The sequence below is a fragment of the Anabrus simplex genome, chromosome 2 (assembly GCF_040414725.1).
Source record: "Anabrus simplex isolate iqAnaSimp1 chromosome 2, ASM4041472v1, whole genome shotgun sequence".
Taxonomy (NCBI): Eukaryota; Metazoa; Arthropoda; class Insecta; order Orthoptera; family Tettigoniidae; genus Anabrus; species Anabrus simplex.
This window is the reverse complement of record NC_090266.1, coordinates 425,075,252-425,097,625: the sequence shown is the minus strand read 5'-3', so window position 1 is coordinate 425,097,625 and position 22,374 is coordinate 425,075,252. Positions and strand designations below refer to the sequence as shown.

Below are 22,374 nucleotides of genomic sequence, written 5' to 3'. Positions count from 1 at the left end.
ACAAATTAAATTTGAAATCACGAAATAGTTTGGCATCAACCACAGCAGTTTTGATGTGTTATTTAGTTTCAAGTTTGGATATGTTGTTCGGACCTCATCAATGTTTTAAATTAAGACTGTAAATTGTGTCATACCAGAGTGTTTAAATTATTATTGGTTATATGTGTGCTTATGTCTTCCAATTGGAGCATGGCTGAAGATGTCCCAATATATTTGGGGTCAAAACTAGTCCCAGTGTTATAAGACAATATACTGTACAATCTAATGGTATTGAATAGGTGGACCCTTCCAATAAAATACTGTATAACTTAACCAGTGTGGCACAGTGCAGCTGGTAGGATTGTCTGTTGAGAGACCTTTGTGACTGTCACTATCAAAGGTTAGAATAACTATATGTTTGATGAAACATTTTAACAAGTTTACATATCCTCTGCTGGTTGCAGATCGTGAGGTAAGCTGCCCAATTACAAGACCGTCACTTCACACAATACAACAGTGAAGCTACCTTAGGACAACAGTAAATCAAACAGCTTTTCACAGCCTTCTAGTACAGTTTAAATGGAGCTTCTAAGGAAGATTTTCAACATATCATGCAATCAATAAACACCTGAGGACTGTAATACACACCAACTTTTACTGTATAAAAGATTCAACCATTCAGTGTTCTTATAGAAGATTTTCAACATATCATACAATCAATAAACACCTGAGGACTGTAATACACACCAACTTTTACTCTATACAAGATTCAACCATTCAGTGTTCTTATAGAAGATTTTCAACATATCATACAATCAATAAACACCTGAGGACTGTAATACACACCAACTTTTACTCTATACAAGATTCAACCATTCAGTGTTCTTATAGAAGTGCCTCACCACAGACATTTAAAGACGTTTTCTAAAATATTTAATTGGAAGAATATGTCCGACTCTTTGGCTGAATGGTCAGCGTACTGGCCTTCGGTTCAGAGGGTCCCGGGTTCGATTCCCGACCAGGTTGGGGATTTTAACCTTCATTGGTTAATTCCAGTGGCCCGGGGGCTGGGTGTTTGTGCTGTCTCCAACATCCCTGCAACTCACACACCACATATAACATCATCCTCCACCACAATAACACGCAGTTCTCCACACATGGCAGATGCCACCCACCCTCATCAGAGGGTCTGCCTTACAAGGGCTGCACACGGCTAGAAATAGCCACACAAAATTAATTATTAAAATTGGAAGAATATGTTTTTAAAATATTGTAGACACGAATTTTAATTAAGTATTAATATTACACAAATGAATAACAGTCTGCAGAATGTTAAAATAACCGTCTTCTCAAACAACGTGAACTGTTCCAACAATTAAAGAAACCGTGCAAATGGTGTCAAGTTTTAGATCACACTGACATGACGGGATGGAACTGGGTTGATGTGAGGACGGGGAGGGTAAGGCATGATACTGACTAAGGTGGGGTTGAGGGGTGTGGAATGGTGGGTGATTGCTGGAGGGGAGATTTGAAAACATTGTGGAAAAGGGGGTTATGTTTACTTGATTTCTTTCTATTGAAAATAGGGATTGCATAACATAATTTTGGCTGAAGATGGTTTTTAGAGAGACTGAAACTAGTCCCGAATCTATGTAATTATTGTTACATTAAATGAGTATTGAACAGCTCTTGCTTTCACATTTGTAATTGCTCTTCAATACGGACTGTCATGAAGTTTATTGCTTATGAAGTGAAGGGTGTATGTTTTTAGAAGGTGATCAGCGTTCGTGGATTAGAATTGAAGTTGCCCGTGGCAAAAATGCATCAGAATGTTATGGCCTGTCACGGCCTGTTTATTCGTATGGTTTGGCGGAGAAAGGGGAGGCAATGTTGTTTCGTCATCTATTGCATCTCGTGAGGGGGGAGCGGGTTCTAGCTGTGATTCTGTGACGTCGTATTTGAGCATTCTACTTATTAAATTTATGTGTTTCCTGTTTACCCATTCCATGCATTTACGTATTTGCTCGTATAGGGTTTTTTTTTTGCTCATTCATTTCATTTAAATTCTGGTCTTTGTTTTCTAGTTTATTGAGAAGAATGTGGATGCTCTCTAGATTGTTCATGAGGCTTCCTTTATTGATCCTGCTAATGATTTGAAGATCCTGTTTGATATTAGTAAATTTATGATCTGCCTCTTTCATATGAGCTCCCATAGCAGAGAACCTCCTCTACTTCTCTGCATTAACATGCTCCTGATATCTTATTGCGAAACTCCTTTTATAATTTTGCCAAAGGCATGTAATAAAGTATCAATTAGGTGGGTAGGTGGTATTTCAATCTAATAAGTTGATTTAACTCATTGATACGGTCATGAAGTGGACATGAAGTCTAAATTAGTCAGGCCGTATTCATTATTGCTGGAACACATTCTTGCTCTCTGTTCTCAACCTCTGTTCATGTTGGTATGTTATCCTCTTGCACTGGAGATTTGCTATGATCATTATCCTGCAATGTTTCAGTCCTTTTCTCACCGCTAACACTCACTCGATTTATTATATTTTGAAGGTCGTCCTCAGAGAGAACGTTTGCCGATGCTTCAGGGGGGTAAAGTTGATGAAGACAAACCCTGTTTAGGAGTGCATTCAAAAATCGCTTCGTACGGGGACTTTTTAATTCCAAAATATACTGCACAGGTCCACTCCGCGGTGTTGCGCTCCTTGCTCCTGCATCCATATAGTTGGCACATTTTCTATGTCTTGATTTTCTTGCTGTATGCTGCCTTGGCTCTGGCTGTGTCTAAGTTTACTGTGCACAATGTTAAAATTGGGCCATGCTTCAGTTAAGCTGCTCATTATTTTGTTAATGAACTCTCGAGCATTATCTGACAGCAACACTGAGGTAGCACCTAACAACATAAAAATGTCAACAATGTTATCGGATAGCTCCTCAGCTTTTTCGGACTTCAGTGGCCTGAGAACAACGAATTTAATGAGATGGTCCTGATAAACCATTATGAATTTATAGTCTCCATCTGATTGCGATTAGAAGTCAGTGAGATCAACTTGATATCTGAAATTTAACTTTTTGAACAGCATAGGCTTCACTACTATTCCTTTCCTCTGACATAAGCTAAGATAAATCTGGACATCTCTGTATTTTATATTGTGGTACTTTGACTTCAAGCATTTTATCATTCGGTCGCATCCACTGTGGCTAGTCGTTACATGAGCATCATACAGAATATCATACAGTTCTTCATCATAAACATGGTACTTTATCTTATCTTCTTCAGTAACAGGTTGTATTAGTTTTGTTATCTCAATCACCTCGAGCACTTCATATCTCTTCAAAAACTTGTAGTCATTGCCGTCCCTCTTTCGTCCAAATGTTAGTGATTTAACCTTGCTGATAAGTGACTCGTACCTTTTTCTGCCCATGAAGACACAATTATAATTGGGGTTTCCCCGTTCCACTCTAGGATGTTCATAGAATTTCACTGATTCAACCATAACTGCACTGGTGTGTAACATAACAATAACCAACTGACGACAATTATTACATTCATGCCGTTGCCTGGTACCTTTGTTGGATGCTAATAGGAGCTCATGTTAGAGGACAAATATATGTCTTATTGTTTGAATCACATTCATAGTCGGTAAAAATTCACGACCAAATTAAACTCTCACCATTAATAATCTGCTACTGTACACATCCACTAACCAGAGCCAGTGATGGTACACCTTCACTAGTGAATGTGTTTTATTCATTTTATGGTAAGCTTTCACACTGATCATTTTAGTGATGGTATACATGCACTAGGGAAGGTAAACCTTCCCTAACCAACCACTTCCACTATAACATATGTACTATTTTTAAAAATTCATCATTGTATGGGTGAATTTAAGAAACAGCTCTCCTGAAAAGGTTTTTGTTTATGAGTTTTGTAAAAACACCCCTACGTTGGTCCTAACCTATCATGCCTTCTATGATATAATATCCACCTTTTTTCAATAGAAAATGGCCTCTTGGACCCAGCAGGTGTGCAACTCTCCAATGACAGCTGTAGGAGTGGATATAGTTTGTACAGTACATTAACATTTCATCAAAATTATAAGAGAAATGGACTCACCACTATATAAAAGGGTGCAGTATTTTTAAAATGAGCCTCACTCACTGCCTCTTATACTGTTATACATTATACAGGGAACCCTATATCAGGGTGAAATGGTCAGATCCAACATGTCGAAACCTACCCTGATATTTTTCTCACTGCAAGGGTATTTTAAATAAAATGCATTATTACAGTTTTAGCTATTACTATGTACTGGTGATATTTTTAAGAAATTGCTGGAAAGGCCAACATTCTGGGCTGGTAAGCTGTGGAGAAATTATATCAACCCCTGCCAGAGCAGATGAATGACTGCTTTCATGGCCTTGTCTTGACTGCACGGGTCCAACGTGGACCCACTAGTTCATTTTAGGGTAACTGTATTTCTTCATTAAACTTTTTTTATATAGTCCTGCAAATAGATTTTGTATGTTAGCACTGGTTGTAGTGTTCTATTCTTTACAATAATGTGGAATCCTATTAACATGTTGAGTCTTGCAGAGGGAAAAATGTAAAAAATGTTATATGAAACCAAAATCATCATATTCTCCATAAGTCTTTCATATGTGTGATTTGCTAGTTAATTTCTTAACAATCATTTAAACATTTCAATAGAAACTACAGAAATATAAGAAACGACACTAATGCTGTAGCAATGCATTAGTTGAGTGAAGAAAGTTGTGCTGATATGAGTCTGGAACAAGAACACCTTTCAAGCCCAAGGAAGAAGAAAACATTTCCTAACATAGCTTTCAGTGACTAGGAAAAAAGCTGTGAAATTTTGCTTAAATGAAGGTGGGAGAATAATCTTAAAGTTAAGCAGTGTGCAAAACCGATTCCAGTTTGTAAAATCAGAAAATGAATTGTACAAATGGAAGAAAGAATTACATGAAGAAAGAAACATGCATCAAAGTGAAACTCGGAAAAGTTTAACTTTTTCATTCCGGGAAAGTGAGAGCGGAAATGTGGACTTGTGGATGAGTACCTAGGGTGGCTGGCCCTGTCTGCTGTACAGGATATTTTCTGCTCTCAGCTCTCTTGCTCGTGTTTGTTCAGGTTGTTAAGTCATTACAGGTTGATTTTTTAAATCTATACTTTATCTTTATACTGTACCTCCTTTTAGATCCGTGGCTTTGGACATAACACTGGCAGAGTTAAATCTTTCCTTTCTTCATCATTTTTTTTTTCAAAGTCACTACTTGATATGAGGATAAGAGCTTCTTCTGCAGTATAAAGTTTCTCCTGCATTATGAAATATGATACCAGAATGTTTGAAGCTATCTATAGAAGCTCTAATATGTTGGCATTGAACAGCAGTTATGCGGCAAGTGATGAGCGTGAAAGTCACATGAACTCTTACCTTCTAACTTACTGCCCCTGACATCTGGTGACTCTACTGTTAAGCACAGACTCGCAAGACAACCGCTAGATATCTCGAAGGTTGAACTTCCTGACCACTCTACTGTAGCAAATCACAGGAAAGCAGAACTACGCGCAACTGCTACAGCAGTCCACCAACCATGTGGAATTGCTCCTGTGTGACTGCTATAGCAATCTACTGGGTACCTGGCATGGCTCTCTTCTGACTGCTTCAGCAGTCAACCAGACTGATGAGGTTGAAAGGTTTCAGACTGCATGTGAGAGACAAGGTACCACCAATGGAGATCTATGAGACTGGGCTCTTTGAATTGTAAATGAGACAAACAGTGACTTCTGGGCTTTGCCAAGCTAGTTAAGTAGATTCAAGAAATCGTACAGAATTAGAAGTTTGAAGAGTACTAAATTTATTGCAAGGAAACATGTAGAGGAGACTTCATAATTCACTGATGCTACAGAGAGGAAACATATAGAGGAGACTCCATTAATCACTGATGCTACAGAGAAATTCGTAGCTGATGTGAAGACCAAGCTTGCAGTTATTCCATGCAACTGGCATGCATAATGTTGATCAGTTAGACTTTGGGAAAGAAATGTATGCCAACCATATGTTATCATTTCATGGTGAAAACATACGGAGTTACTAGTGCAACCAGTGTCTTATGCCAATGATAAGTATGAGTGAATAATCACTGTTTCCTCACCTTCATATTTATCTTCACGAACCTCAGAGAAAATCAGGACCAAAAGTGAAAAGCTGTAATCTTATAATTGCTGTATCAAAATCTGACGAAATGGGAAAGAGTAATTTTCAATACTTTATTCAAAATTCATTCTTGGTATTCTCAGAAAATAATTCAGGGCTATTGTTAGACTATTATCCTAAGAATATTGACAGTTTTGTCTTTCAGGAAGACAGTGAAAAGACTATTGAAGTTACGAGTATTCCTCCAGGAACAACCCATAAGGTTCAACCTCTTGATAAAGAATTTTTCCAATAGTGGAGAGCATTTTATCAGAATATTGTCCAACAGTATAATTTCTGAAAACTGGGTGGCCCTATTCACAATGAAAATTGAACTTAAACATAATGCTATTGAAACAGGGTGCTATGTAATATAAAGGAATCATTCACAATGTATCACAGATTTTCAGTTAAACATTGGGTGCCTCTGTGGATCCGTGGTAGAGTGTCGGCCTCCGGATCCCAAGATAGCGGGTTCAAACCCGGCAGAGGTAGTCGGATTTTTGAAGGGCGGAAAAAAGTCCAATCGACACTCCATGTCGTATGATGTCGGCATGTAAAAGATCTCTGGTGATACATTTGGTATTTACCCGACAAAATTAATTAAAATCTCAGCCATGGACGCCCAAGAGAGATCCGGTTTACTCTAGGTCCGCTAGATGGCAGACAGAGTAAACCGGAACGTCGAAATTGACGAGCAGACAGCCAGATGGCGTCAAATCGAAATGTCTGCAAACGGTAGCTGAGGCCATACGATTATTATTATTATTATTAGTTAAACATTAAGATTCTCCGCTTGCGTTTATGCGGATCATAGGATATCAGCCAATCAGAACATATTGCTGTTTATATGTTCATAGTTATTAGCACTAGTTGCATAATGGCGTCGTTTGGTGAATGGCTGGTTGCAATTTATGAAATTTTTCCCTGCATTTATGACGAGAAAGACAGGTCATACAAAGAGACAGTGTTGAAATCTAATGTATGGCCATCGACTGTACGTGAATTAAATTGTGAAGGAAGAATGTGGTTTACTGCATATATACAAATAATTCATGTCATTGAATAATATGCACACCCTAATTTTAGGAGAGAATTTTTAAAAAGATTGGCTTTAATTTGTCTTTTATTTACAAGAAATTAATCCTGCCTAATGATGTACTCCAAAACTGAATAAAATATAAATTTGTAAGTCTCATTTTGTTTTTTCACCAGTCATGAGTACAGCTTTCTCTGACATCATGCTTTCTTCCTGCTGCACGGTTTCCAATGTACTCTGCATCTTCAATAACCCTAGGCTTTTCCTTAGCCATGAATGAGCTCACAAGAACTTGTAGACATTCTTTATATGTCGTTCACATTTCAATTACAGTATAAAGTTCTAATGTGCTACTGACAACTGACGCCAGACAGACCAAGGTTGAACAATGCTATAGTGTAACAGGATCCATTGTGTGAGGCAAAGCAGTACCAATCTTATTTCATTTAATGCATGCACCCAAGTGTTTCTTTGTAAAATTTCAGAAAAAAATTGTAAGGGATATTCATGTAAATGCAGTATATTACTGCAGTTGTAACTTATTTTGCTATCTGGCCACAAGCAGCTATTTTAAATCAGCTGTCAGCTAATAAAGAATAGACCTTCACTTGTTCTCTTTTTTCATTGGCTAATACTTCATGCCTTATTCATTGTGAATGCTTACATCCCAATGGTAGAGTTTCGGCCTCTGGATCCCATGATAGCGTGTTCAATCCCAGCAGAGGTAGTCGGAATTTTGGAGGGCGGAAAAAAATTCCACACGACACTCCATGTCGTACGATGTCGGCTTGTAAAAGATCTCTGGTAACACATTCAATGCTCACCCGACAAAACTAATTAAAACTCAGCCTTAGACATCTAAAAGAGATTCAATTTGCTATGCCATCTAGTAGGCCTAGAGTAAAATGGAACGTCAAAATTGATGAGCAAGTAGCCAAATGGCATCAAAATAAAATGCTTGCACATGGTAGCTGAGGCCAAATGATGATGATGGTGATAATTATTATTATTGTTTCTATTATTGTACCGGGAGGTACACCTCAACCCCGCTCATTCAAAAGAAGCGGCTTAATGAAATTCTCTATCGACCCAAAAGTGAAATTGCTACTACTGGAAGTTGGGACATTAATCAGAAGATGTCACCATTGAAGTATTGAGTAATTGTGTTATTGTGAAGTTGCCTAACTGACAGAATTTATTCGCCTTGTGTTTGTTTACTTCAAGATGTTTGAACTTTTCTCCATAGATGGCAGTACAAAAACTAAGGTCACACACTCTGGTGCAAGGAAGAACTATTTGTTATTGAAAGAAATTTTGTGTTTATAGGTTTTCACAAGTAAATCAACTTTCATTTTATATATATATATATATATATATATATATATTTCTAGGTTTGCAACACTTCTCTCTCATTCTGCAGTTTTTGAATGTGACCAATCACTAATTTTCTGTACTTATTTTTCAGCCTATCACAGGATTCTTCTTGGTTTTTGAGTGTAAAATTTTGAATTTGCCAATATAATTGAGAGGGTGTGTCCAGATTAGTCCAGAATCCTCTCAAACCTTCCCTTTGGGTATATAAGCTGAGGCTTTTCTGGGTACCTTGTCTATTGATCGTCGTCTTTAATGTTCACCAGTTTTTGAACTCGAACCCAAAACACTCCATCATCAAGTAGCTGCCTTTTCATTTCTGGTGTGATTTCAGCTTCCTCACTAACAGCAAGCTTTTGAAGTACAGATTTATTTGCTGGTAAACTTTGTAAACAAAACAAGTTGCTTCTCCACCTAGTCTGCCCAGGAATTTTCAAAGATATTCTGTCTTCAAACTTTTTGTCCAATTGAAGTCGGTCAAATAATGCTTTCAGGATGTGGCTATTCTTGATACTTTTCATTATGCTAATAACAGTTGCCATGAAAGATTTCACGGTGTTACATTTTAAAATATCTTCGCATAAAAGATGCAAGAGGTGAGCAAGGTAACCAAGTGGTATGATTGACAGATATTTCAACTTAACCAAGGCCAAAGCAGCTCTCATGTTGGAAGCATTATCTCCAATTACTACCAGAAACTTCTCTTTCAATTACATTGATCATCAACTCAGCTCAATTAAGGTGCATTGTGTCTGTTTTCCTTTGTTGCTACAAACTCTCCACAAAAAGCAGTTCTGGTTTTGAGATGACAAAGTTTATTATTGACTCATTTCTGATAATACTCCAACCGCCACACTGTAAATGTAAGTGTTTCGAGTCATTTAGCTGGCTTGCGACTTCATTTTGCGTTTCTGCATACTGAGCTTTGAGATATGAAGAAGTTAGACGGTACCTGGATGGTGGTTTGTATGATGGATGAAGTTTTTTCAAGAATTCTAACCACAGTGGATGTTCAACCATAGATAATGGAGCTCCGCTTATGAAGACTGCTTTCGCCAAACTTTGGTTGAGGTTTTCCTATATTTAAAAAAAATAAAAATATTAGGCATGCCATATAGTTATTATAGCCTACAACAAAACAAGTGTTCTTGAGTAAACAATCCCTTTACAAGACAAGTTACTATTTACTTTCTGATATAAAAAGAGAAGCAAAAACAGCAAAATTAAGTGTCCCAAACATGTATCGACATGTCCGAAAGTCCGATAAGGAAGTTATTGTCCTATTGCTGAACTGTCCAGCGCTAAACCGCTACAATGTCGTGTAACGCTCGCAGAAGCAACTGCCTCCACAGGCAGTTAGCATCGTTTGCGAAACCTAATTTTGCTGTTTTTGCTTATATTTTCATTACAGAAAGTAAATATAAAAGTATGAAAAAATCGAAGGTGATACAGTAATTGTAAACAATTACCCAAATTTGTTACTTAGGCAAATTGATCATGTTAAAGAATATGCTGCAGTTAAATAGGTACCAGTCACCAGACCTAATGTTTATACTGTAACTGAACTGCAGTATATAGTATTTTAAAAAATTATTTTACTTACATCTAATTGACTATCCATGTGGTCCAAAAAGTTCAATAAGTCTCCTCCGCTGGTGCTTGATGATGGTCGAGGTCAACTAAAGGTGGAATGGTCACTCCTTCCAGATAGGCTACCGGTACTCGAATTGCCCGGGGATGTTAAATTAAAAATTTGGCTGCTACTTGAACTCGGCCCTGGATTTGATAATTCTGGTTCACAAGACACATCTGCTTCCAATTCCTTTTGCTGTTGAAGATATTCAGGTGTTTTCTTTGTCCTGGATTTATGAATGGAATGGCCTACTTTTGTATTTACAGTGTTTGGCTGAACAAATTATTTTCTTCATTTCTTCAGGACATTAAAAGCATTTTCTGATATGATTGGTCATTTTATTAATATTAGCATATTTGTATACATTATAATACTTGCAGACAACACTGCCTTTGTTATTGTCTTTAAATAACTGCCAAGCCGGAGGGAAGTACAGTGTCAGTTTGAATTCTGGGTAGGATGAGCTGAGCAGTGTTGCCAACCCACATGCTTGCTTGCATACATCTTCACCCATTATAGAGCCCACATACTACAAAAACTTCCTGACATGCATTTATATTATTTAGAGTATGATTTAAATATTAATATTTTTTTATATTTAAAATTGAATAAAAAATAACTTAAAGCACTTTTACTAAGCATTTTTTTTAAATGTCCTTTCTATTGAATATATTTTGTTACCTTTTGAGTTTTGTCATAGGCCTACACATATTTCAGTTAATATACGTATAACCTACTCTTACTACAAAAGTAGCTTTTCCCTCCCACATTTTTGCTGCTCATTTCCAGTACCGTAATAAAACTCGACCTTCTCATTACCAGTATCTTCGTATTTATTAAAAATTTTAAACACAAAAAGACCAAAAGGTTTTATCCAATATTTTACTTTAGTTTAAGGAAAAAACACACTTTAAGAACTAAGAAAGACAAGGTTACAGTGCCAAAACATATAAATACCCAAAAATACCCTGACGTCCATTTTCCTTTTTTTTAGTTTTGAGGAATCAATATTGTTCCTGATTTCAATTTAAGGCATCAAATATCTGTGTTTCAGTCCTTCTTTCTCCAACACTTCATCAACACATCAAAAAGTGTTGTACAGAGTTCAAAAACTGAAAATACCCTCATTTTGGGTATTTAAATGACCCCTGGGTATATACGCAGGTAAATTCCCAATTTATATTTACCTTCCCACTGGGTATTTATGCAGCCCACATCGCTACTGGCAGGAGGATGGTAATGAAATTATCAGTTCTTTCAATAGAAGGATAAAATCTTGCTGCGCATTGAAAGTGAAGAATTGAAATTATTGCTAGATTTACAGTAGCTAAACATCCAGATCATTGACCCTATTTAATTTGTGGCAAAGAGAAATACAGAGCATTCTGCCTAACAAAGGATGTTAAATTAAAGAAGAGAAGAAAAATTCTACCAAAGTAATTAACAAGAAATTGTGGCAACCATATGATGATATGAATAGGGCCGTTTATTAATGGTTTAATCATACTTGTGCAACAGGACTGTCTTGAAGTGAACCCTTCTTACAAGGAAAGTCTTGGCAGTACTCTTCTGATTTTGATTTAGAAAAATGCTAGTTATGGCCTAGCTTGACGATTTTGTGTACAGTACATCACAACATAGTGTTTCAAGCAGTATGTGGAGAAATTGCTGATAGGTCATGTTGCAGTGGTAGATCTGAAGGTTACAGTGAATTATGACATTTTCTATGTGGAAAAAATAGAACTGTTCTTGAGTGCTACGTGGTTTGTGAGCAGAAAGGCATGAATGATGTGTGTTATGTTCTGTTCTTAGTGTAGTAACTTAATGCTAAAATGCAGCATCAAAACAAGAAGATTTTGCTCGTCATTGACAATACTCTGTACCATAGCTGTGAATAGCTATCAAATTTAGAAATAACATTCTTTCAAATCAACACAGCTTCATTTTCCCAACCAAAGGATCGGGGTGTGAATTGCACAGTTAGATTGAACTGTCAGTGAAAAGGATAAACTGATGCATTTAAGTATTTTTATAAAGGTAAGTTTGCCTTGTTTCACAGAATTAATGCTCACTCTTCAAATCACACGTATATGACAACTATTTTCCATGCTTTTAAAGTGGTTGGCTTCAAGGGACTGTGCTGTAATTTAAATCTTATATTAATGTTGTGAACTGTTATGAGCAGGAAAGGTAATTGTTGGAGTGTGGTCAGATAAAGGATCCACACTAAATGAATGCTTGTAAAAATAATACTATCCTTGCTGGGAAGTCTCAACATGACACTGCTGTCTGATTAAAAATCATTTGTTCCAGCAGAACAGTATCATTGATTAATTTAGAAATAAAACTGGTTGTTATAATTTGAATATCTTTATTTCCCAATAAACAACTAAGAGCTGAATGTAAACCTGAACTGCTTCTTTTTTATATGTATAGAATCAATATTACAGTTTTGTTGGAATTTAACTTATTGGATGCACTTAATTTGTTGTAGGTATCAGCCTTGGAGTTTCATCTACAGCCCTGGTTGGGTTCAAATCAAGTGTGAACTTCGGATCCTTTCTCAGTTTGCATTCAACTTGAATCCTGACTGGGAGCTGCCTGCCAAAAAGGAACAGTCACAGCCTCTGAAAGATGGTGTACGAGATATGCTAGTTAAACATCATCTTTTTAGTTGGGATCTCTAGGATACAGATTCATTGTTCAGTTGGGACTTGTAACCTCCACTGAACCATGGCTGTTGGTTATGATCAGTCAAACCAAATTTCAGTTTCACATCCTGGACCATATGTTGAGTGTTGAAAAGAAAATTCTGGACCAAGATTGGGTTACCATCCCTCTGAATAATCAGCAGATGAAGAAGTTATCTGTAAATATACATCATATGTACTTGAAAGTGCTTTGAAGGACCTTTGTAAGACTGTTGCACTCCTTCAGTATTTAAGTGATTTCAAATGTACAAATATGCCTGTGTTATGGTATGTGATGACCAGGAACCCTGCTTAGCCATGTTTTCAGAAAAAGTGACATAATACAGATAAGTGTGGAAATGTATTTGTATAATCTAATGCTTCCAAAGAAGTAACAAATGGAAAGGTGTCTAAGCAAAACTGTCTCATTCCTGATAGCATGTTTCTGGCAATATGTTAATGTTGTTTTGTGATGTCGCTGAATTACCTCCTCCTTATTGTCAAAGTCATCTTCATACAGGCCATGAAGGCCGTTGGAGGGGTGAAGGTAAAGGCATCCACTATCCGTAACCTCGGCACTAGATGGGGTAGAGTGGTTAGCTCTGCACCTGGCCACCTTTACCCCAGGAATTAAACTGATATTCATTTATTGTTTAGGCTGAGTGAACTTCAGAACCATATGCACCTCCGAAAGTGGAAATCTCGTTTCTTAAAGTTTTCGACTCCGTGGTGGGGAATCGAACCCATGTCCTACCGGGTGAACCGAGCACGCCTTTACCACCTTGACCGAGTAGCCCCTCCTCCTTATCGTAAAATATAATTACTTCTCTGGACTTTGTCTTCTCAGCCTTACATGTTTCATAAGCCATCTTCTCTTATCTTCTTGCTGTTGTATTTATACAAGTCTTCATTCTTATCTTTTACTTTGTTTTATTTTGTCTCCTGGATAACTTTCTTCACCTGAAAATATTTTATTCTATTTGACTGTTGTATCCTATGTCTAATTCTTGTGTTGGTTTCTCAAGTTGCAGATTGTATGAATGTGTATTTATTGAATGAAACCAGAACTGTTCATTTTTGTAACAGTGATAGCATGTATCATTTATAATTTTAATTTCAGAATCCATTTGTACCTAAAATGAATTATTTATTTAATTAAATAAAAATATTTGTTAGAACTCCCATGTTTTAACTATTTACTAGCCCATAGAACTGTAATAGAACTGTAATTATACTTCATTATTATTGACAATGTTGCAAGTTATGTTAGAACTATAAGGACAAAAGAGAACAAGCTGTTTATTTGTGTAGATGTATTGAAAGAACAGGAATGACATATTCTAACTGGTACATCATTTTCTACATTCCACATACCTGATAGTGTAAAATAAGGAGTTTAACGCATATTGTTTCCTACCAAAGAAAGTTATAGCTTACTGTTGTTACCTACATCACCATCATTGCAAGTAATGAACTTCATTCTGGTTCCGTATTGACTTTAAATAGCTAAGATAAAATTCTAAAAGAATTTAATTGTATAAAGTCCACCTGTTTAATACATATTTGCCATTTGATAAATGGTCTGTCTAAAAAGCTACATAGGACATGTTTCCACCTAGCCTAGAGGTCATCATTAGCTAAAATAACACAAAGGTAAAAGATGTATACAAAAACAGTGATACATAAAAAACTTGAGATAAAATACAGTCATCAAATGCAGTGAATATCTATGTTTAAAATGTTCATAGCTTTAATCTTGGATGAATTTAGTTTGTAACAGGTGTGGGTCCAACAACATTTAACACAACTGTTGGTTGACTGGAGGAATATTTTAAACTTGTGAAGACTGCTAAATAAACTTTCTTCAGCTTATCCCAGGTATTTCTGGGGTTGTTGGAGCCTCCCAGGCTCATTATGGTTTTAGCCGGGGGTTTAAGACCGGATGCCCTTCCTGGCGCCACGTAATTCTTAAGATGAAAATCTCTACCCAGGATCAACCGGGATTCGAACCTCAGCCTTCCAGGTGGGAAGCCAGCAGCTAAGCCACTGAGCTAATCACGCTTCTCTTGTGAAGACTGTTAGATGTTCATTTATTGTGCTTCTGGAAATGGAGGGAAGTTTTAAAATCCGTAAAATTTCTTCATGGAGAATACAAGTATAGCCAGGATCTAAAAGTGAAACCAAAAAGCTGAGTGTGAGAACGAAGAATGAAGTAGAAGTAAAAGATCACATGAAGAGTCGCAACATATTACTCGCTTCCTCCTTCCTCCAGCCCTGTGCTTTTATAGATCAGGTTGGGTCAGTGTTGACCTCCACACTGATCCAACAAACATTTGCAGTCAAGGGTCTACAAGTTCACATGTAACCAGTATGATACCAGTTATGTCAGACAGACTGGGAGGAATTTTTAAATCCGCTACAAAGAACAGCTAATTACAGAAGATTTTCCGCTATGAGTGAACACATGAAAGATCACAGTCACTCATTCTCCACCATAGATAAAGATCTAGATACCCTACATGTAACCAAAAAGGGAGCTTTATTTAACATTTTAGAAAATATTTATATAAACCTCGATAAAAAAACCAATCCCATCTATAATCTTAACGAAATCCAAGAAAAAACGTACATCCTGGTTGACACAATAATCGAAAAAGATCTGAAGCAACACTCAATTAAGTCTGTCACAGCACGCATTATTGGTCCACCCTCGCACTCACTCTCCCTCCCCTCACCCGCTGTTTTCCCCACCCAACACAACATCAGAATGGTCGCCAGTCAGTGTGGAGGTCAACACCGACCCAACCTGATCTATACAAGCACAGGGCTGGAGGAAGGAGGAAGTGAGTAACATTTTGCGACTCTTCATATTATCTTTTACTTCTGCTTCATTTTTTCGTTCTCACACTCGGCTTTTAGGTTTCACTTTTAGATCCTGGCTATACTTGTATTCTCCATGAAGAAATTTTATGGAATTTAAAACTTCACTCCGTTTCTTTTTTTTTTTTTTTGCTGGTTGCCTTACGTTGCACCGACACAGATAGGTCTTATGGCGACGATGGGATAGGAAAGACCTAGGAGTTGATGATGATGATGATGATGATGATGCTTGTTGTTTAAAGGGGCCTAACATCAAGGTCATCGGCCCTTGGAAGGAAGCAGCTGTGGCTTAATTAAGGTACAGCCCCAGCATTTGCCTGGTGTGAAAATGGGGAAACCACGGAAAACCTTCTTCAGGGCTGCCGACAGTGGGATTCGAACCCACTATCTCCCGGATGCAAGCTCACAGCCGCGTGCACCTGACCACATGGCCAACTCGCCCAGTCACTCTGTTTCTAGAAGCATGACAACAGAACAACATTTAACAGTCTTCACAAGTTTTAAACATTCCTCCAGCCAGCCAATAGTTGTGTTAAGTACAGTTTGACCCACACCTGTTACAACCAAATTCGTCCATGACTGAAGCAACGAACATTTTAAACTCACCTGTTCAATATATAATTAAATTATTTTAGAATTTTATCTTAAATACATCACAATCATTACATTGCCCACCTCCATATTGTAATAGTTAGCGTTATTTCCTGTCATCCTCGGAGGCTAAAAGATCAAAGATCAAAGAAAATTAACTGTGGAAGTAATAAGCCATAGGCCTGCATAATTTTTTAGATATTTTTGCATCACCCATTTCTGTTTTTGGTTTCTGTTCATATGCAGAAATTGTAGATTCATTTACTTTGCTGTAACAAATTACACCACATCTTAAAACTGCAATTGAACAACAGACATGTGAAAAGTTAAAATGATACTAATAATGTGTTTCAGTTGAGCTTGTAATGGAATGAACTCATTGTTGACTAGGCTTTAGTTTTCATTCATTTAATGATGGTCGAAAGATATCAAGTAATTTTTCTTATCTGAAATCTCTGTCAAAGTCAATTCCTGTCGATAGTTTTGATTCCTCTGGTTTTAAACATGCTGTGTGAGAAAGAAAAGAGCATATGGGAAGTGATGGATGCCATGAATTTAGCAAAGTCAGTACTGGGAAGACTGGTCAAAATATTGGATGGCAGTTGTTACATAATTTCTGTAGTATTCCAGTCTAACCTCACCTATGAAGCGTTTTCTTTTATTCTGTTGAGGAAAGCTTAAATTTAAGAAATTATTTATCTACTGCAAGTTATATTCACTATGACATGATGAAGGTAAGAAATTTAGAATATGCGTTTTGCTGCTGCCTTAGAAAAACAATTACAATTTTTGTACTCTCAATAAAACTGCAGGATTTGTCTGATTCTATGAATTTAGAGAGTGTCCGTGAATTCCCCGTACCCTTATGTCAAAACATTATATTGTATAATTGAGTATTTACATATAAAATCTATGTATCCAGGGGATCTCTATGTGCACCATTGTGCCTTACATGGAATTCTATCTGTCTCCAAGTCCTCACTGACTTCTTGCAGAGTATCTCAAGAGTTATCTTTCAAAAAGGCTTCCTCCACACGTTGGCACATTTCTTCGTTAGTCATGTACCAATGTTGAGCCACACGGGACTTGATTACTCCCCATAATGAGTTGTCTGGCGTGGTAAGGTCTGGGCTTCATGGTGGCCATTTCAATGGGGCTTGAGAAGTTGGTGAGCCACACCCAATCTAGCAGCCTCGAAATTGTTCATCAAGGAACTCGCGCACCTGAATAGCAAAATGTGCTGGAGCCCAGTCCTGCCGAAACCCCACATGATCCATGATTCCCTTGTCTTGGGGCTGAGGTATTAACTAAGTTTGTAACATGTGCAAATAAGAATTTCCATTCACATATCCTTCAAAATAATATGGTCCAAACTGGTGACGTGATGACATCCTGGCCTATACCATACCAGGCGCGTTCTTTTCCAACTCTTGCACATAATGAGGATTTTCCTTAGAGCAGAAAACCACATTCCTCCTCTGTGAACTGCAATATATCGCATATTCATCATAAAATAACACTCTTGAGTGAGACACAGCATTTTGAAATTGTGCCAACAGAGCACGGCAGGCTGCAAGTCGCTGCTCCATGTTGTCAGATAATTCATTCACATGCTTTGGTCTAAATACTTTCATTTTCAAATCTCTTTTAATGTGGTCATGAATACAGTATTTGACCATGGTACTTGAAGTTCAGCTGCTCTTTTGCGAATGGATTTAATTGGAGACTGCTCATTGTTTGAGCGACAGTGGCACACGTCTCTTCCTGCATTTTCTTATGTCCACTACGCGGCCTATCTTTGACACTGTCTGAAGCAAAAGCACGTTTCTCCCAATTAAGCTGAGTAGCTTTACAAGTTAGGGGCTTGCCAAAGCGATCTGTAAATGCACTCATTATCTCTGTCGTTTGCCCTGTCTGTGGTCTTTCGTGCACCCACACACACGACACTAATCGCTCCTCAACAGTGTAACTGTGTCCGCTCACATCAGCCATGGCTTCACAACTGAAATAAAACTGACAGCAACGCTTTTTGAGAGCTTCAAATACAACAACTATTTAATTCCCCAATTATACAAACTCAATAGTCCATGTCATAATAGAACAAAATGAACCGAGCTCGATAGCTGCAGTCGCTTAAGTGCGGTCAGTATCCAGTATTCGGGAGATAGTAGGTTCGAACCCCACTGTCGGCAGCCCTGAAAATGGTTTTCCGTGGTTTCCCATTTTCACACCAGGCAAATGCTGGGGCTGTACCTTAATTAAGGCCACGGCCGCTTCCTTCCCACTCCTAGCCCTTCCCTGTCCCATCGTCGCCATAAGACCTATCTGTGTCGGTGCGACGTAAAGCAACTATCAAAAAAAAAAAAAAAAAAAAAAAAAAAAGAACAAAATAATAATATGAAATTAGGGGTACAGGATTTCTTGGACATCCTCCATATGATTTTATTATGATCACAAAAGACAACCAAAGGATAACTCAGAAATTTGAATATATCCAGCCACATACAGAAGAAGAATATCTCTCATATCTTCAGCCATTGAACTTTGTGACTTTTCAATTTCCAGTACCGAGAACTTGATACAAAACATCACAACAGGCTATTTTCACTAGTTCTTATAATCCTGAATGTGATTGCTCAGAATTATTATCTGACTGCTATTTTACCAATTCCATGTAAGTCAACAAATAAATTAATCTCTGAAATAGCATTCTGAGTACAGGCTGTAACTCCCAATTATACTGTTCAGTTTCATAAAGATGGTACAAGGAAATAGAGCAACTGTTGAGGCTGAACGATTGATCTTCGAGGGTAATCCCAAAAATAAGGTCTCCTATTTTTGTTATAAATATAGAACTCCGTTCGTGTGGCTGTTGGTCACAATATTGTGAAGAGTGTTTCCCGTGCTCGCATATAAACACGCACACGCCGTGCTGAGGCACTCAGTCTTGGCTTGGCAGCCATTGAGAATGAAGCTCCCGTTGGATGTTTGGATGTTACCGCCAAGTGCGAAGTGCGTGCAGTTATTCGGTTTTTAATGCAAAAGGTACTGAACCAATTGAAATCCATCGCCAATTGACGGAAGTTTATGGTGAGTCGTGCATGGATATCAAAAATGTTCGTAAGTGGTGTAGAGAGTTTGCAGCCGGTCGGACTGAAATTCACGACAAACAAAGGAGTGGAAGAACATTAATTTCTGTCCAGACAGTCGTTAAGGTTGAGCAAATCATGTGTGAAAATCGGCAGATCACCCTGGATGATCTCTGCACTTTGGTTCCTGATGTTTCCCAAAGCGCCGCTCACAGAATTTTAACGGAAAAGTTGAAATACCGGAAGGTGTGCACAAGATGGGTGCCAGGCGAAGGATGAGGTTCACAACTTCCTGAACAGCATGGCGGGGAGCTGGTACGACATGGGCATACAAAAACTGTCACAGCGTCTACAAAAATGCATCGACCGAAATGGTGATTATATAGAAAAATAGCTAAATGTTCAAACTGTAAAATGATGTAAACCATTGTAGAAATAAACAGGTCTATGTATTTATAAAAAATAGGAGACCTTATTTTTGGTATTACCTTCGTAGGATTCTAATGAGCATCCCTGATTTGGCAGAAACTGAGAGACAATTCTGAAAAGTGGAAAAGATGGCACTTCAAAATAGAACATTTATTTTGTTTGCTGCAAATAAGGAAAAGAATTTGGTATATTCAGGTGAAGAAGTTGCATTTCCAATATGAGGTAGTTATGATATATCAGTCCTGTGTTTAACAAATGATATATTCTGGAAAAGTCTAACTAAAGAAAGAAAAACTATCAAGATTGAGAAAGATTGCTTTACATTAGAATAGCTAAATTTTATGCTAAGATATCAGTAGTATATTATGCAGATAAGATTCCAGTATTAAGACTGATGAATTTGAAGTTATGTTTAAGCCTTAAAAATGTACATGAAGCACATAGTAATAATATCATTATCATCATCATCATTTGTTTAGCCCTTCAGTTGCAATAGATTCTGTAAGAGACTCCAGGGTGTCAAAATTTTGTTCCACAGCTGTTTTTTAATGTGTCAAAAGCCAAAGATATGGAGCTGTTGCATTCAAATACCCTCAAAATGTTACCAGTGTCAGTCAAGGTCAAACCCACTATCTTAGGTGCAGAAGGGCAACTGACTGACTGTGCCTCTGAGGTTGGCAAATTGAGAGAGACAATGAATCCATCCATTTTTCCTGACTGATGTAATGTTACTGTGTTTGAGGGATATATAACAACACAAAGTTACAAACTCCAATTGTGACTGAGGTCCAAGTGAAATATAGTCCCTAACAAAAGTTTAAGATCACACCATATTTTGTAATAATTTTTTAATGGAAGGTAACATTTTTGAGGATATTGACAAATAAATTATATTACTGTAGTGCAGTAAATTATGAAATTTCTTTAATTTATCTTCAACCAAGCAGCAAATAAATTCCTTTTCCCCAAACACATGCCATTAGTGTAAATATTTTCAAAATCATGTAGAAGAGATCTATGATATATTAGAACATTTTTTATGAAAAAATACACATTTTACTCTTATTACACATCTTCAACATTTGTAATTATTAATTAGAGGATGGAAACCTTTTTAACAGCACCCAGTTCTTTGGCTTTTCCAATCAACTTTGGTCAACAACGGCTTCCTGACGAGCACTTGATGATACTGTCACTTCTCTCTCAGTATGTAAGAAGTGGTTGTTGTTGTTGATGCACTTTCTCCATACTTTCTTCAAATTCTCTCTTTGCAAAAGGAAGTGAAGACTTGAGGTTTCAATCTAGCGATCAGTCTGTCTTCACAGATAGATGTTGCCCTGGACCGGCCATTGCGTGATTTATCATACACTTCACCACCTTCAATAAATGCCTTAATTGTGTTCGTCATACAAGTCTTGAATCAAAATCTACAACCTGTTTTCCAGTCAATGACCAGGTCAGGGATGGCATGAATGAAGCCCCCAACTTGCGGCGAGGATAGGAAATATGCCGGCTGCCAAGGCCTGTCGCACTCCTCTGGGGCAACGATTAATGACTGACAGATGAAATGAAATGATAGTAGCGAGTGTTGCTGGAATGAAAGATGACAGAGAAAACCGGAGTACCCGCAGAAAATCCTGTCCCGCCTCCTCTTTGTCCAGCACAAATCTCACATGGAGTGACCGGGATTTGAACCATGGTATCCAGCGGTGAGAGGCCGGCACGCTGCCGCCTGAGCCATGGAGGCCCCCATACAAATCTTATGCACCCTTAATTCCATTGTCATTAATGTGTGAGATTTGCTGCACTTCCTCGTATCAATAATTCGTCATTTTAAATATTACCCCCCTTCCCTGCCTCCACCTTTCACCCCTGTGTGATAGAGTATGGTCCTAGAAGATCTTCCTTTACCTTTACTCTTGAGAGGAAAATAAGACTAACCAACTCACCCAAATCTGGCTATGCTACCTCCTGTAATGATGGAGTTATTTGTCCTCTAAGATACGAGTATTAATATTTTCCTCTTCATTGATACCGTTTGTGAAAAGTACAAAACAATTTTCAAAACATAAGAAACATATTTTTCTAACCTTTTAATTAGTCTGGAATATTGAAATATACTTCATAATTTTAAAAATTTACAAAAAATTAGAACAGGACTTGTGATGTGCTCACTGGTGAACCACGAGAAGTGAAGAAAAATATTTATGAATACAAATTTGATAAACATATGTCAGAAAACTAAAACTTGTAACTCAACTCTGCTTAAATGTAAATACCAGCCACAATCCGAATTGCCTACAGAAAATTCACGTTCAAGATATCAAGAGAAATGTTAGATCAGGATTTTGTAAGTCAGCACATTATTGGACATGCGCTAGTGTCCGCTTGAATAACTGCCTTGGCCTCAACTGACATAAGTTTCCCAATAGGTTGCAGCGGA

At 37.5% G+C, this 22,374-nt stretch overlaps 1 protein-coding gene across 1 annotated transcript in view; it reads left to right on the top strand.

The window, feature by feature from the left end:
* Positions 1 to 14,273, top strand: part of LOC136862876 (small G protein signaling modulator 3 homolog) — a 312,577-nt gene extending 298,304 nt beyond the window's left edge. The window contains exon 17 of the mRNA XM_067139149.2: positions 12,747 to 14,273. Within this exon, the coding sequence (XP_066995250.1) occupies positions 12,747 to 12,939 (193 nt within the window). The 3' untranslated portion in view covers positions 12,940 to 14,273. The remainder of the gene's footprint in view (positions 1 to 12,746) is intronic.
* The last annotated feature ends 8,101 nt before the right edge of the window (positions 14,274 to 22,374 follow it).